The following is a 17,650-nucleotide window of genomic DNA, read 5'->3' on the forward strand; positions in this document are numbered from 1 at the left end:
GCTGTTGTACATACTTTTTAGACCAAAACTATTTATGAACCAACTTTTATCATTCTCCAATCACAAAATACATACAATTGTGTTTTCATTTGAATTCTGCCTGATAGAACTATAATAATTTTCCTTTAAACAGACATGGAAATAAATGTTTGATGCTGTCTTTCCTGGAGAGTATCCACTGCAGCACAGAAATAATTGGAAAATCCCAGATGAAAATGGTGATAGAATAGATCTGTCAAAGGAGCTCTGCATTGTACAAAGTTGAATCAGTCACATTATTTTTGTAGAACTGAAGACTAACGTTGTTATTGTCTGTCGTGTCCACACTCTGTCCCCCTCCCCCCCCCCACACACAATGGAATAAAAAGGAAAGCACTACTTTTAATACAAAATCAGTTTTACATTTTTGTTTTATAAGGACAGCAATTTTTTGCACCTAAATTACAGATGTTAGAAGATAACAGTACAAGGCAATGTTTTCTATATTTTTCAAAATGCTTGAAAAATGCTACATTTGAAATCAATGTAACACTCAGGATCCCATCATGTTTCTGATTATTTTATGTGTTTTATTTTATTAATAATGGAATTTGTCTCCATATGACTTTTTCTCCAGATCATTAATGACAGATGCAGTTAGAAAGAAAGCTAAAATTGCCCAAAGAAATTACAGAATCTCACACTGTCTCTAAAACACTTTGACACAGAAATAGCAGACATGCTGAAATACTGCTTGAAAGAAAATATAGCTCTGTATTTACAATGCTCCTTGTCTTGCACTGCAACTTGGGTGCATTTCATGGGTACAGGTTTGTCTGTGTCTCTGGGCAATTGCAAGTTTATAATACACCTGGTGAGAAGAGTGTTTCTCACATGCATGAACTGCAGTACTATTAGCATGTAATGTTTTTCAGTGTTAATGGCAGGGTTTAGTTTGGCCATCTGATGTTCCGAACCTCAGTCTATAAGAAATTCTTTTTGCCTGATTATTTGGAATAAAGGGATTGTAACATGAGGGGCATGAATTCAGAAAGATAGAATTTGCAATATATATTCTAGCTGACTACGAAATTATTTTAGCATTTAAATATCCTCTTCTGATATGGACTTCTCATTTGAAAAGATAGCTGTTTCACTGCCTAAACTTATTTTCTTTCATAATCCACAGGTTAAGTCCAAAAACTGCTTGCAATTTATAAACTCTTTCATGTATGTAGTATCTTAAATTAGTCTTATTATACACCTTGAAATTATTATATTATTTTAGATATTAGAAAAAACACCCAAAAAAATCTGCTTTAAAAGTTTAAGTAAATTAAATCACACCATCATATTTTAAAATACTGCACACATATTTTAAAATGCAGCAGCAAAGGCTAATATAATTATACTTAGTATATCAGAATTTTGACTATAATATAATAATAGTTATTATTATCAGAATATATCAGATTCATATGTCCACATGCTATTAGTAACACTTTTCATTTGCCCAATATATGTAAGAAGAATATTAAAGAAAGATTGGGGCAAACAGCTTCCTTTTCTCCTTCAAAACAGACATTGATCTTGGGCCAAAATATGAAGCATTTTGCATATTGCCTCAATCTTAGATGCAACAGCAATAAATACCTAAGGTTACCCTTTCCTGCCCCCCCCCCCCCCCCCCCCCCCCCAATCCCCCCTTTTATTTTTGTTTGTTTGTTTTTTGTTATGTCATACTTCATAGTTATCCAATTTCTCTGGGCTAAAAATAGTTCTTAACACATTAAGGGACTTTTCAAGCTAACCTCTCAGTAGAGTTTAATCTGCATTACAAGCTAGAAATCTTTGAAGCTTATCATGTTTAATTTGCACAACAAAGCCCAGGGAAGAAGTAAAAGAAAAGGAAGGGGAAAGCGGTATGTCACAGCAGAGGAAGCAATTTCAAAACTAGTCAGTCACATTACATGGCTGGGTTTCTTGTGTGCATTCAGTTCTCTGCATGTTAATTTAACCTGATGAGTGACTAAAACAAATGTTATATAAAATTAACTAGTTATAGTAAGCAGACCGGTGCTGGTAGGAAAAGAAACCTAGGAGAAAACTGATGTTAAATGTGTCTATGTTTATATAATATTTTGTTTAGTGTGATGATGCCACTGAGTATTAATCATATTTAAAAATATTTAATTAGTTTGATGTTATATTGTGCACACTATGCATGGGAGCATGTGTTTAGGATTGTTCTTCTGTTGCAGGGAGATGTAATCTACAGGGACCATGAACAGGAACATAATATATTCAGACAAAGTTAATTATCTATCTACTTTATTATTGTCCTTTCATGCAGATAGTGAGGTTCAGTGCAGAGTTTCACCACAAAGTGGTGCTTGACATGATAAACTAAAGCTTGCTCAGCAGTTCTTTATTTGTGAGTGTAAATCCATTTACTAATAAAAGATGAATAGCTCAATCTAAAACAGTAGAATAATTTTACTCCTTTGCCCAGTTGCATAACACCGCTATGAAACCTCTCAAACTCCTGCCCACTCTGAAGCCAATTACAGAGAGCCACTTACCTGAATGTTGATCTGTTTGTCATGTAGCACTTTCTGCAGCTCCAGAAGACTGCCCTTCAATGTCCTGAGCTTCACAGCCAGCTGCTCTGCCTCGTCCTTGGTGTGAGCCTTCCCTTCCATAAGCAAGTTCTCGTTGTGCACAGACAGCTCTGATAAGGCCACCACCTTTTGCTCTATTTCAACCAGCATGTTCTGCAGCAGCAAAAATAAAGAAGCAAATTCATACATTTTCCAGCATCTGTCACGTTTTCTGGCAAGGAGACCTGTGGCATACCTCACCCATTGCCAAGCTAACAGCAAGCCGGTTTTTTATTGCTTTGCCTTCCAGTCTCTTTCAAAGTCCTTATGAATATGCTCACAGGCATTTGCATGTGTCATTTCTGTTTACAACCTTTTTTTTTCAAAATAGGAATTTGAAGAATTATTTGAAACAGGATTTGTTGTAGAGGAGATGTTATTTATTTTCGCATTAATTGTAAATGTGGCTAAGACTGACATCCATAATGACAAGAAATAGAGCACAGACAGGTGGAAATGCTTCTTTCCTCTTCTTCCATGTATGTTTAGTAGAATCTGTTCTACCTGTGTGTTGCTCTGACTAAATTGATAAGCTTCTCTTCTTGCTATTTGCTCTTTCTGATTGGTTCATGATGGACTTAAGGATTTCTGTATAATCCTCTTTAGTCTAAAGAAAGACTTAAAGTGACAAATCTCTGCCATGTTTATTCTCAAGAGCTATTTTCCTGACATTCCATTAACGTGGTAAATATTTTGATTTTCCAAATTCAAAGCTCATAGTATTCTTGCTGAAAATCCTAGCCTAGTATCAGTTTTTATTTCCATAGCCACTGTCAAGTACAAGCCTACAAATATTGCCCATTGAAGGAATGTGTACAGGATGAGATGGGCAGTCTCGAAAATGTGGAAAAAATATAGGACTTTTAAAAAAACTTACTGCATTAAGTTTTTAAGAACTAGCTAAAGAACAGCAGTATTAACGCATCCACAGAGTTAACTGTTCTTTTTAGTTTTGAGTTTCCTGGAGATTATATTTTTAAAAAATATTCCTTTGTTCAAGTTCACAGGGTGAACTATATTATATACAACAATATGGCTGTCAAAGATGAATCTATGAAAAAACTGAGACTGATAATTTTACCTGGCAGTCCACCAGCTGAGCTTCCATATCCATAGGTTCCTCAGCAGTAACCAGAGCAGTGTCCAGCGTAGCACGGGTGTTGAGTAGCCAGTGGTCAAGCTCATCAGCTTCACAGCGGTATCTTTGAAGAGCTTGCTCTTGCCGCTGTTCTTCCAGCTGCTCACTCAATTTTTCCTAGAGGTATAAATTACAATATTTTACTTTTTAAAAGCCATACACCATAGTAGTTACTTATTTTTTTTTTGTCCTTCCTCTCTGTTTCTCACTGCTTCTATACAAGAATACTGCTTGTATTCTTTAAACCATGATAAGCATTTTCTTTCATATGTTTGAAAACTTTACAATATATTATTGCTTTCAATTAATAAAATTAATTTCAATTAGTTTCAATCAATGAACATTTTTTCCTGGTGACTGAATTCTGTTTCAGTTAAGTTACTATTTTTACTTAGATTTTACAAGTAGATGTCCACTATTAGAACTTCCTAAAGGTGAGGACTTTTCTGCCTCCTTTTGCTGCTCTCCTTTGGGTTCCACCATCACCCCCCCCACACCCTGATTCAGTTTGCTTAACTATCACAGAACTGTTTACTTAGGGAGAAACATGCATGGGTAACACAAAGGTGGGAGTGGACCTCAGGGAAAGGAGAGCAGCCTTGCCTTCTTTGGTGGCAGCAGCAGGCTGTTAGATAGTCTTAGCGTCTCTCATGAGAGACATGAGAGTGTACTTCAAGGTCCCAGCAAGGTACTGATGGGCCTCTGGTGGGTAGAGAGCATCTTCTAGTTAGCATCTTCTTCTAAGTGCCATCAAGAAGATCCAGTAGGGAGCTCAAACTACAAACAGCAAGATCCTTATTCTATTTTGAGCTCCATAATGTTAGGTAATGTTAGGTAAAGGCCATTTTTCTTCTGAGAGGGAAAAATTTAGTGCTTTTTTTGTTTGTTTGTTTGTTTGTTTTAGTATAACTTCTATTTACTAAGGATGTATTCACTGCCTCAGGTGACTACACAGAAGGTGATACACCCTGGGACTCCTCTGTAGCCCAGGTAAATCCACAGAGCAACTCCTCACACAGTCTACTAGAACCAATTTATGTTTGAAATTATAAAAGCAGCAGTTGATGTATTTATGAGTTCACTGTTGGAATTCTCAAAATTACAGCAGTAAATCAGCCCTGCAGCATTCAAAGTAGATTGATTGTAGCTAGCTTTAGCATGAATGCATTTTCTCATACATACCTGCTGCGTTATACATGTAAATATTCCTATATGTAATTGATTTATTTATTTTTTTTAATCACCTTCATGTTAAAGGATTTTTGGTAAAGTTGGTAGACAAAGAAATAAAAGAGTCCATCTTCCATTATAAAGGTGTGCATGCAAATCACTTGGAAGATAACCAGAGGCAACAAGGCAACAGTTTGGAAGAGGACTTATTTCTTGGTTTGAACTTTCCCTCTTCTCTTGTTTCCCAGTTTGGACAGATGACTCCTCAAAAGTTTCAGTTTTACTGTAGGTAACTGCTTTTAATACTTGCAAACTGCTATAAATAAATGCACTCCATAAATTCTTCTGTGGAGGACAAGGAATACCAAGAAAATAAGGCACCTATTGAGAAAATGTCAACAAGGATATTAAATAAAAAATAAATATATGCACTATGTGTTTCCAGATTCTGTCTAGTTTCTTTAAGAGAAGGGGCTGGCTAGGGAAGAACAATAATATTTTAGGGAAAGGAATTGTGAGAAACGAGCAGAAATTAAAATGACTTATTTCAATCAGAAGTATTCACTAGCGATTAAGAACTTTGGTCAAAGTACAGCTCTGCCAAAAATGGCTCTCAAAATCTGGAATGCAATCCAAAAGACTAATTTTTAGGTTTTTTTTGGTACCTCTAATAGCTGTCGTTTTCCTGATGCCTTCATTCGAATTGTGGCCATTCGCTCTGCCAAGACTGTGAGAGTGGACTGCAATGCCAGCTGATCAGCAGCTTCTGCATCCCGTGATTCTGAAACCAGCTCCTGTGCTAATGATGTCTGAAGCTCAGTGATTTCTTCTTGTAACATTAGAATCTCATCCATCAAAGCCTATTTAGAAATGAGAGCAGAGAAACTAGTTCATCTATCAGAGAGAAGAAAGTATCTAAGGGTACTAAGTATATAAAGTATCCTTAATATAAAAGTCAAGGTGACTGTTCGAAAGAAGCATGAGGAATACAACAATGTAATATATCACTGCTGGATTTCATTCCTCATCTTGAGTTTCAAGACAGATACCTAATGATGTCGCATTATCAATCTCTTAGAGCAAGCACTTTACTTTCATATCTAAGAGTACATAGACATTGGATACACAAGACAACACGTTGCTGCAAAAGCCAGACGTTATCCTTTGCAAGTCAGAGTTCATACTGAAGTGAGATACCAAACTGTTTCAAGTTATCAGTTAGAGTACTTACAACTGTGATTACAACTTGGTTATGTCTGATTGGTTTCTTGATAAAGAGCTATTTAGACAAACCTGCAGCTGTATTCTGCATTTGAGTATTGTACTGACTCAAGTTTTCAGCATCTGGAGCAAGGGAATGGCCAGAGTGCAATTTAGACAAGTGTCCATTGACTGATAATGACAGAAGTGTTTCCCTGTCATTGTTTCTCTGAATGTACTATTTTGGTAAGTCTTTTGTAACACGTTGGCTCTTTGTCACATTAATGTGTTCTCCAATAAACAAATTTGCAAGCAAAACCTGCATGTAACATCAGATATTTTACATCATGATTTTCCTTACTATGTATTGGTGAAATTCTGTGTCCGTAATTATTTGAAGGTAAAAACTGCAAAACATATCAAACCAAACATCTGAGCTTATATTTTCATTGCAAGCATAATGAAAAAGAAAATAAAATCAAGTTGCGAAGCCTAATCCACACTTTTTTTTTGTAATGAATGAGTTCAAACCGATTTTGAAATGGCTCGGTGTTGCCATTATACATGTAACAATGTTTGAGACCTGTATTGGTTGCATCTTCCTCCAGCCTACATGGATGAAAGAAAGGTAGTGTTATCTCTCTGAAAGCCTTCTTCTGGGTTCTTTACATTCTGAAGATGAACATCTGCCAGGGAAATAATCCATTTGTATTTTTGTGCAGACATTTGATGCAGACGTTTTATTTGCTTGAGACTGAGTATCCAGTGTCAAAATCAGTTAGAAATAGATAACCTTTTACTCTAGCATCAGGGTTGATATAGTAAAGTTCAAAATAATATTCTATTTTAATTCTTTGCCGGTAATACTGACATTAATAACCTGAAAAGGAGAAGCTTCCTGGTGAATATAATTGCAGCATTTTACCTCAAAGACTTACCATATTCTCTTGACTTCCCTTGGAAGGGATTTTTTTGTGTGCTTTCGTTTGCTTGTTTTGTTTAACAAGGCAAAAAGTGTATTTGGATCAATTTACAATGCATCAGTATTAGTGATGATCTTAGTAAATTGGGAATATTATATATAGTCTCTCTCTCTATGAATGTACTAGCATAAATTGCTAATAGCACTAACGTTGAAAACCAATATATGTAGGTGTCATTGAACACAATCTTTGACAAAAGATTTTACAGAAAATTTTGGTTGGAAAACATTATACATATATATATATATAAAATATATATATATATATATATTTTTTTTTTTCTCCTTTAAAGAATCCCTGTTACATCATCTTTAGAATGGTGGGAAGTCCAGAAAGGCAATACATACAGTTAGCATAGATAATACAGCTACTGCATATTGTTGAGTCATCCAACCAAAAAGAACGCTGCTATCTAACAACAAAGGGAACTAAAGATACAGAGGTAATGCATGGCCTCCCTTTATTTCTTATGTAAAAAGTTTTTACCTGATGTTCTGCCATCTGGCTCTCTGGACTCTTGGATGGTTCCAGACTCTCATTCAGTTTGAACTCAGTGGTCTCCATTTTACTGGATATAGACTGGAGTGTGTCCTGATACTTCTGTTGACGTTCAAGAGCTTCATAAAGGGTGCGCTGTTTTTCACTTATCTGATGAGGAATAGAAGATCTAAGTTCCAACCTTTGATACAGGATTTGAATGTTTTTTTGCTTCATACATCCCAAGGCTTAAATGACTAAACCCAAAAACTTGCAATATCGTTTTTCAAAAACAGAAATTAGAAATCAAAACAGCCATATTAAAATTACTTATATGTTTAAACATCATCAATCAAATTCTATGTTCTGTGACTGGAAAAAAACAAAACACTTTACTATGCAGGGATAAACTATGGACATTCTTGTGAATTATTACAGATTTTATGCACTCAATCATGTACAGTTTGATAGAGGCATACCCCATAATAGCTGCTGTGCCTTTTCAAAAGAATTAAAAATATATTGTATATAATAAAATCTGTAGCCATTTTGATACATCACTGAATGACTATGCTACACTACTATGCAGAACTGTGTTAAGCTGACTCAGTATTTGGAGGAACTGGATGCTTGGGCCTTTTTTACCAACATTTCTGGTATGAACTGAATTCCATGTTAGGTTATGGAATATTGTCTGACAACAGCTAATATTTCTGAAGGCAACTATCAGCACAAATGACTTATTTTTTTCTTAATAGAGGTCCATCCTGCACGGGCTTTCAACAAACAAACAAAGATAATATAATACTGCAACAGACAATTTTTGTTGCCCCCAGAGAGCCGAGAACTTCAGAGAAGAATACTAGCTAAGCAGGTTACTAGCTAGAATACTAGCTAAGCATTTTATTCCTTACAAGCTAGCCGATTGTTTTAAACCCTCCAGATATACCAGACATCCAAGACATACCACATTCTTCAGTGTTTCCCAGGAACGCTGCAAATCATCCAATTTGGCACTAGCAGCTGATTCTAATCCTGGTTCATAAAACTCCTGGGTGGCTGAAGTGCTGGGTTGAATTTTAGCAGCTTCTGTTTGCAACTGTTCAGCAGATAAGGCTTGGTAATAAGCAATATCCTATAATCACAAAACACATTATTGCACTTTCAAAATAAAAAAATTATTTATAAGAATATCCCCCCATATACTGATCCATTGCATATGTCTGTTAAAAACATACAAAACAAAACACAGCCAAGCCACAAAGCCAAAAGAACCAAACTATGAACAACAAAGTAAATAAATATTTAAAAGTAATACACTGAGTATGGTTTGGAGCTTTGATATGATGAAAATTGTGGATCTTTTTTTTTTTTTTTTCTTTTCCATGTCGACAGAACATGTTTGGATGGATATTAGGAAGGAGTCTCAAGATGCAACTGTGGAGAGACATGGAAAGTCTATGAGGGAAGTGCTCAAATTTGGAACAACATTCTAGCAACACAGCTATAAATGGGGAAAGCCCATCACAACCCAGTGCGTTGTGGGTATTGTGGGTGACAAAGAATATCACTCTAATGAACTCTAGCATAGAGAAGACAACAGAAGAACTGAAATCGAATATGCCAAAGGACTAGTCAATGAGGTAAGAAAGAATATTAAGCATTGGTCTTCAAACAAACAGGTACTGTCGACTCACTCATGAAAGACAGTGGGCAGAGGGACCAGAAGTACTAAGGAGAATGGGCAAGTATTCAAGTTACCACTGAAAAACTCAAGGCAGAAATATTTCCCATCAGAACTTGTGTATTTAGTGTTTGGCTATTTCTTCAACTGTTGCAACAAGACACTGGGACCAAGATGTCATATGCTACCATTACAGATCTTTTTGTGACCTCATTTTCAGAAGTAGCATTTTCAAGATAAGCCTTAAAAATAATTAAATAAAATACAGGCCTATGTTATGTGCTCAGTGTGTCATCCTTTGGGGAATTCATGGCCATTATAATATTTCTTGTCTAATCTTTACTGATCTTCATTTTATTAGTTAATGGGAATTTTTTAAAAATGAAATTAATAGAAAATTATACAGAAAAGTATGGCTTGATAAATAAGGGCCTAAGGAATTAGTGAGATCCAAAGAAGACAGTAATCCAGTGTTACCAAAGGATGTTATGGATTAACAAAAATTAATTTCAAACAAATGAATTTTCTTATAATGAAGTACTGATGCAAGTGCCATATTATCTCACTCTTGCACATGTGGGAATTTAGAATACCTGCAAAAGGATCCAAATTTGAAGCAGACTCTTCATTTCCCAGTGTTATTTCAATGTTATTTAATAGCATATGTGAACAAAACCAAAAAAAGCTCTGGAAGAATGGTATAGAAATCAAGCCACTCTAGGTACAATCACTTTCTTGGGCTCTCTTTCTAACTCAATCTAATAAGCACAGAATGCCCACCTGCCACAGAAAACAGCCCATCACCCAGCAGCTGCATAGGTATGTTTCTTCACTCTCTCAAGAAAATGAAGAGATGAGCTCAGGTTATCTGGTTCCTAGGTGGACATTTTAACAATTAAGGTGCCTGTTCACTGGCTGTTACCAGTATTTTTAAAGGTAGGAAACTGCCATTACTGTATTTTATAGACAGATGGATCATGAATCTTTACTGAGGATCCCTGAAAAAGTCTCAATAGAAACAGAAGACCAAAGAATGGACAGAATTTCAAACTGTCCAAATCTGTTAAATGAGATACTTCTTAATAAGTGTCTTGGGAAATCACAAGATAAAGGCATTTACACAGTGTCTGGGAGTCAACAGGGGACGTGTAACAGCTTAACATAGTATTCAGGACTTTGATTTCTGAATTTTTGGCTCTGACCACAAGTGATCTTTCCACAGCATGGAGAAAAATGACAGCAGTGCAAGGAACTTCTCAATTTGTCTTGTCTGCAGCTACTGCACAGTCCCCAGCTAGTCTTCTCTACAAACAAACAAAAAAACAGCCTGTGCTTCTGAGACTTCTTAGTCAGAATTTGTAGAATAAATGGCTTGTTCTTACAGAGGGGGAAAAGTAACCTCTTTGTGCATCATTTCAACTACTTTTTGGAGTATAGAACATGACAGTTTCTTTTCAGAAGGGTTTTTATGTTGACAATGTGAATCCAGGTGTTCTTAGTGATTACTTTCCCCTATTCAGGACCCAATGTATCATGCCCTCTTTTAGGAAAATTAGTCAATGAACAGTACTCAAGCTTCACTGTTAGGATGTAGGAGCAAATGATGAGTTTAAATTTCAAGGATTTGTATTTAAGAAGGGCTGGTGCAACATAGATGAGTTTTCATAATGGAAGGAGAAAGAACGATTATGAAGTAGTCTGTGTACAAGGAGAGAAAAAGATATTTTACAGTGACCCAGTGATGAAGACGAATCACAGGATCCGCTGTGGCCCCAAAGGTTTTACACTAACAACTTCATCTTTTTTCAATTCAATTGCTGTACATTATATATCCAGAAAACAGGTTTTAAAAGATGTGCTAAATTTTAATCACTTATATTTTTGGGTAAATGTGAGAAATGTTAGCTTCGAGGGATTCTCATTCACTATTGTAGCACAGATTTTTATCAGAATAAACTCCATGAAAGCACTGTTACTAATTGCTGAAATATTATACACCATGGAATCATTCACCCTTTTAGGAGTTGTGATCAGATTATTAAAATTTTTTTAGCTTTGTCCCTCTCCACCTCACTCCCCTGACTTTTTTAGAGGAGTGTTAGTACAAAACAAAGACCCTGTGCAACAACAATACAACAGTGATAGGTATTTCACTTTCTTGTATTCATGCTTTTGTTTTACTGTTTCCATACATAGGATCAGTATTTACACTAATATGCAGCTGACACTTGTTTTGTATTTTTGTAACTTGTTAGCACTGTAAAAATAGCACTTAGATGTCTCAATGAGGGATACCTACATTTGATCATTAGGAGATATTTATGAAACTCTGATGGAAGACTGTCTTTAATCGCTAATCCCTCTCTATAGTTTTAACAACACATTTCTCCCCTACTCCAGGAGAGAAAAAAACAATTAAATAAAACAACAACAACAACAAAAAACCTTTATAAGTGCTCTAATTATTTTCTCCCAAAACTAAACTAGAGTAATTCTTTATTTTCTAGAGTTCCTTTTTTGATTTTTCTGGTATGTTGCAGGTGATATTCCTGTGAGAAAGTATTTCTGTTAGCACTGGCTACTTAAAAAGAAAAAAAAAATCCAAATTAGTTTTGTAGAGTTTTGTTTTGTTTTGTTTTTTACCGAATACAAAATATTTTTAACATTTAAGTTCCTAACTCTTTCTTCTCTAGAGTTATTGTTGCATTTTGTAAGTAAACCACTGCATTTTGGAATGTTCTTCCCCTTATTATTTAGTAAGTGATGTTCATTTCAACATTAACCACACTGAAGAAACCTTCATCTGTCAGTTTTTTACATTATTATAACACCAGCGATCTTATCTCTTTCAAAGATCTCCTGCTAAGTGAAAGACATCATATTTCTGTTCAATTTTACCCTAGTAAATTACAGGCTCTAAAACTTGTGTGTTCCATGTCAGGTTATATATTCTTACTGTATTCAGTATTCTTACTGGATTTTCCTTATTATTTGAGTTACTGGATTTTTATTTATTTATTTATTTATTTATTTCCCACCCCCTAGAGAAATGTCATGAACCGATGATGGATTTGATTATTAGTACACAAGATGTTCTTGGTCACTTAACTCTTTCACTGATTGACATTGACATTTTTGTTGTTGTTTTTTGTTTTGTTTTGTTTTACCTTTAAGCAAACATTACCATTTCTGATTATCTGAAGTAACAAAAAAACCTTAGGCATTGGAATGGGCTGCCCAGGGAAGTGATAGAGTCACCATCCCTGGAGGTCTTTAAAAGACATTTAGATGTAGAGCTTAGTGATATGGTTTAGTGGAGTACTTGTTAGTGTTAGGTCAGAGGTTGGACTCGATGATCTTGAGGTCTCTTCCAACCTAGAAATTCTGTGTGATTCTGTGTGTGTGAAAATCCTCCTTATATATTATTATATATTATATATTATATATTATATATTATATCATATAACATTGTTATTATTCTGTTGAAGAATGCTACCTCTATTACTATCTTACCCTAATGTTCTTTCTTATATAAGTTAATGAAAATGAACCCTTTAGATTTAGCAACTTCTAAAGCACCATATACATCTTCAAAATTAGTGGAAGGAATTATTGGGCAACTTGCTCAAACTTCTCTAATTCTTTTCAGCAATGCAACACAACACGACTCTACCTTCAAATTCTGCAGCGGTCAATTTTGGGAATAAAAATAAACGCAAAAAAACAAACAACAACCACAAAACATGATGAATCCAGTGAGGTGGTGACTGCTCCTAAGGCTAATTTATAAACTTAATCTTAGCATTATATATGTGCCTTGATGTACATGATGCTCAGTGTGCTGGTTCATTGTTCACTTTATAATGAATGCTGATGTACACTGGATCCTAGTAGAAGTGCCAGAGTCCACAGTTTTAATTTAAAATTTAATTTATTTTACTGATCTCTCTCATTGCCATTTAAAATGGATGGTCACTGAAAGTATGGAATGAACAATACATGATAAAATTACATGAAAATTAATACTTGAAATGGTATTAAATAGAAGATAGTCTGCAAATTCAATGCTACAATGACAATGATACTGTAAGATAGATGTATATGGATATAGTACAATGCTTTATTATTTTAAATTGCATTTTTTCTCAGGATGCAAGATTCCATTGTGTACTGCTGTGAAAATCAAAAATAGTGTATAAATAGAAAATAGTAGTGACATGGAAGAGCTTTGTAACTGTCACTTAAAACTTATTTTAAAAATAGTGAATAGCCGTAATGCCAAATTACACATTTTAAACTCAATAGTAAATATTTGTACATATTTTGAGCTAGAATCTGAAGGTTCAATTAAGTTAGAGGTACAGCCTCATTTTCTTGGAGCTATAGGCAAATATCACAGGATTAAATAAACCACCTGTGGAATGGAACCATACATGTCTGAGATAAAAGCTGAATGAATGCCAAGAGGGAGGTACCTGGTTAACAGAAGCATCTGTATTAGCCACAGGTGAGGGAGAGCGACAGGCAGGTGGAGAAGAGATCTCACTGTTGGTTCCCTCCTCCCCAGACTCCTCAGTGACAGGGGAGAGCAGCGTGTGACAGCGACCAGCAGTCATCTGCCACAGGAAAAGCAAACCCCAGAGCACAAGAAGAAAATCAGTTACCTCAGCTTAGGTTTACTTAGACTGAGATCAAAACAAGAGAAAAAACAAAATGAAACACTCAGCTGGAATGAACATGACAGCATTTAGTCATCCTTCATGCCCTTACATTTACCAGGTTAAAAATCTGGTGAATTAATAGTCATATTTACTGGCCATACTTTAATTATGAACATTCTCTTTTGTAAACTAATGAATTTAAAAGGAAATGTATAGAGTCAGCAAATAATAACATGTCAGGGTCTGCCTAAATGTCTTCTTGTGCAATCAGAGATGCATATGGAAATATTATGGACAGCTACAGAATAATAAAGTATTGGTATCCATATCCAGGCCTGGTTAGAACATCAAGGAATAGAATTAAGATATAAAAAACATATAATCCCATAGTAACTTATAATTTTTGCTTCCTCAGTTCTGTTATGCTATGATAAATCTTGAAACCTGCACTCAGGCAAAAATCGCAATGACATTAACAGTATGTTTATAATAAGACCCAACAAGAAATAAAAGTATTTTAATTCAAACATGAGGCCTATGCCAATACTTAGCCAGCTTTCATTCCCACATACTCATTTGAGAATATAGCAGCATACAGTCAAGTATCACATCAAATTTTTAATAAAAGAGCTTTAGAAATATGCTCTGTAAAATACATGCACTGCAACATTCTATGAAATAATATTTCTTCTGTTTTCACCTGATTCCTGCAATTCAGTAGTTTTTTGGCATTTGCTCACACATGCTGACAGCTAAGAAAAGGCACTAAATTTGCATCTTATTACAGATAACTGCCACTGGTGTTTGTTTGTTAAATAACTTCATCCTGTGAGTCTTAATAACCCATATAAAGCAAAATACAGTAAGGGGAAGCTGTAGCTTGTTTGGTTTGCCACACTCCAGTCATTTCAAAAGCAAAATACAGATATGAGCTGTGGCAACTCGCTACACAGGAGTGTTGCAATGATGCAAAAGCAATCAGCTCAGATAACCGGTACTGAGAACAATTCCTTCCTTACCATAACCACTGAGGGATGAGAAGGGTGTGCCGGGAGCAGGTCTGAATCCAGCTCCTCCATTCCTTCTGAAAGCCCCTCCACCTCTGTCACTGTCAGCAGCATAGTGGCATGTTTTGCTTTCATCGTTAGCATCTTGCACTTTGAATTCAAAGAAGCAATTTGCTCCTGGTATCCTTTGATCTTCTGTGCCAGCTCCTGAGGAAACATATTTTTTCCCTAATGCAGAGGCAGCCAATAAAGGCCAGAGGACTAGCAGCATTCCAGCTTCCGTAGAGAAGGCAAGCTCTCCCCTCCTAGCTCAGCCAATGAAATCATAGCGCTGCCTCTCAGAAACCCTGCATAAGCAGCAGCACTAGCTGAAAAGCAGGATGTTGATTGTGGAGGGAACAAGTCAGGCTGCGTCTCACTGCACAGCTAAACCGCAAAGCAGAGAGCTTTGAAGTGAAACCGGAAAAGTACTGTGAAAGCCTCTACGTGATCACTGCAGAAGTGAAGGACACCCCATACTTGCATCCAGCCTGAACTAGACACAGATTCTTTATGCTGCAGTTTACAGAAAAGGGGAACATCTCTCCTTTCTTTTCTATTTTTTCTTTCTGACCTATTTGCATTTATCTAAGGAAGATGAAGCTTTTCCACATACTGCATGCCATGAAAATGAGGTCATGTAATAAGCAGAACTGTAAAAAAAAAAAAAGCACCATTCAGCTCTCACCAGAAAGAATGAATAGTTCAAACAATAACTCACAGGGTTTAACAAGATCAATTGTAATATGAACAATAGTTCACATAATAAGATTAAATGCAGACTGAATCACTTGTCAGCGTTTGGATATATTTTACCTTATTTCTGTTTTGAGTAAATTTTCAGAGTTAAAAACTCAACTGCACACAGTACTAGCTCTTCTTTAATAAGCATTGGTAAATCTGGCCTAAAGCTGGGTATATTTTAAAATATTGTTTATCATGGCTATGAAATGGTCTATCTGTATGGTCTATCTGTAGGCGATCAAAAGAGACTTTAGGGATTTGGGGTGACTACTTAGAGGATCAGGGGCGCAGGTTGTGTTTGCCTCTGTCTTTCCGATAGGGGGGATCGAGGCTGAAAGGTGTGCTGTTCACATAAACTCGTGGCTTCGAGACTGGTGTGACTGGCAGAACTTTGGGTTCTTTGATCACGGGAAGGTCTATGCTACACTGGGCCTGATGGCACCGGATGGGATGCGCCTCTCTCGGAGAGGGGTAAGGATCTTTGGTCAGGAGTTGGCAGGGCTGATAGATAGGGCTTTAAACTAGAGTCGAAGGGGGAAGGGGCTAAAACCAGGCACGCCGGTGAAGACCTAAGGGATGGTACGCTGGAATCAGAGGGGCTGTGTGCCAGTGAGGTCCTTCGGTTAGATCCACAAGGTGCTGAGTGTAAGGAGACTCACCTGAAATGCTTCTACACGAACGCACGCAGTATGAGGAATAAAATGGATGAGCTAGAAGTCCTGGCCCAGTCCCGCAACTACGACATCATCGGCATAAGCGAAACCTGGTGGGATGAGTCCTGTGACTGGGGTGTTGCGATAGATGGTTACAGGCTCTTCAGGAGGGACAGGCAGGGTAGGCGAGGTGGTGGGGTGGCGATGTATGTGAAGCAGGGGCTGGACTGTGTGGAGCTTCAGGTCGGCGATGGCAAAGTTGAGAGCCTCTGGGTAAGGATCAAGGGACGAACGAATAAAGGGGATCTCGTTGTGGGAGTCTATTACAGACCGCCTGGCCAGGACGATAGCGCCGATAAATTATTCTTTACAGAACTAAGAGAGGCCTCGAGATTAACTCCCCTTGTCCTTATGGGGGACTTCAACCTGACAGACGTTAACTGGGAGTGCCACACGGCTGACACGAGCAAGTCCAGGAGGTTCATGAAGCACCTAGATGATAACTTCTTGGTGCAGGTGCTAACGGAGCCAACTAGGAAAGGTGCCCTCCTAGACCTGTTGCTAGAAAACAGAGAGGGTCTGGTGGGAGATGTGGTGATTGGTGGCCGCCTCGGTCATAGTGACCATGAAGTGGTTGAGTTCAAAATTTACGGTGACAGAAGGAAAAGTGCCACCAAAACCTCATCCCTAGATATGGGGAAGGCGGACTTCAGGCTGCTCAGGGAACTAGTCAGCAAGGTCCCCTGGGAAGCTGCTCTTGAAGGCCTTGATGTCCACCAGTGCTGGTCATTCTTTAAGCGATGCCTCCTAGAAGCACAAGATCAGGCGATTCCTAAATATCGCAAGTCAGGCAGGCGGGGCAGGAGGCCGGCGTGGCTGACCAGGAACATTCTGATGGAGATTAGGCGGAAACAGAGAGTGTTTCGCTACTGGAAGGAGGGCCAGGTGTCATGGAAAGAATACAGGGATGCTGTTCATGTTTGTAGGGAGAAAATTCGTGTGGCTAAAGCACACCTAGAGTTGAAGCTGGCTGTGTCTGTGAGAGAAAATAAAAAGGGTTTTTTCAGATATGTGAATGGAAAAAGGAGAACTAAAGAATACATAGGGCCGCTCCTTGATAGGGAAGGTCTCCTCACAGACAATGACATAGGCAAAGCAGAGACGCTTAACGCCTTCTTTGCCTCTGTCTTCAATGCCGATGATGGGCTTCGGGACCCAGGGTGCCCTGAGCTGGAGGACCGGGACGGTGGGGATG

The 17,650-nt window shown here is 37.2% G+C and overlaps 1 protein-coding gene across 2 annotated transcripts in view; it reads right to left on the bottom strand.

Moving 5' to 3' along the window:
- SYNE1 (spectrin repeat containing nuclear envelope protein 1) overlaps window positions 1-17,650 on the bottom strand; it is a 308,749-nt gene that overhangs the window by 87,204 nt on the left and 203,895 nt on the right. For both annotated transcript variants that reach the window (XM_038177603.2, XM_038177600.2), the window contains 7 exons: window positions 14,972-15,166; window positions 13,767-13,907; window positions 8,575-8,742; window positions 7,617-7,778; window positions 5,613-5,807; window positions 3,721-3,894; window positions 2,562-2,753 (listed from right to left, as the gene is read on the bottom strand). In XM_038177603.2, coding sequence (XP_038033531.2) covers window positions 2,562-2,753; window positions 3,721-3,894; window positions 5,613-5,807; window positions 7,617-7,778; window positions 8,575-8,742; window positions 13,767-13,907; window positions 14,972-15,166 — 1,227 coding nt within the window. The remainder of the gene's footprint in view (window positions 1-2,561; window positions 2,754-3,720; window positions 3,895-5,612; window positions 5,808-7,616; window positions 7,779-8,574; window positions 8,743-13,766; window positions 13,908-14,971; window positions 15,167-17,650) is intronic.

Source organism: Anas platyrhynchos, chromosome 3, assembly GCF_047663525.1.
Source record: "Anas platyrhynchos isolate ZD024472 breed Pekin duck chromosome 3, IASCAAS_PekinDuck_T2T, whole genome shotgun sequence".
Taxonomy (NCBI): domain Eukaryota; kingdom Metazoa; phylum Chordata; class Aves; order Anseriformes; family Anatidae; genus Anas; species Anas platyrhynchos.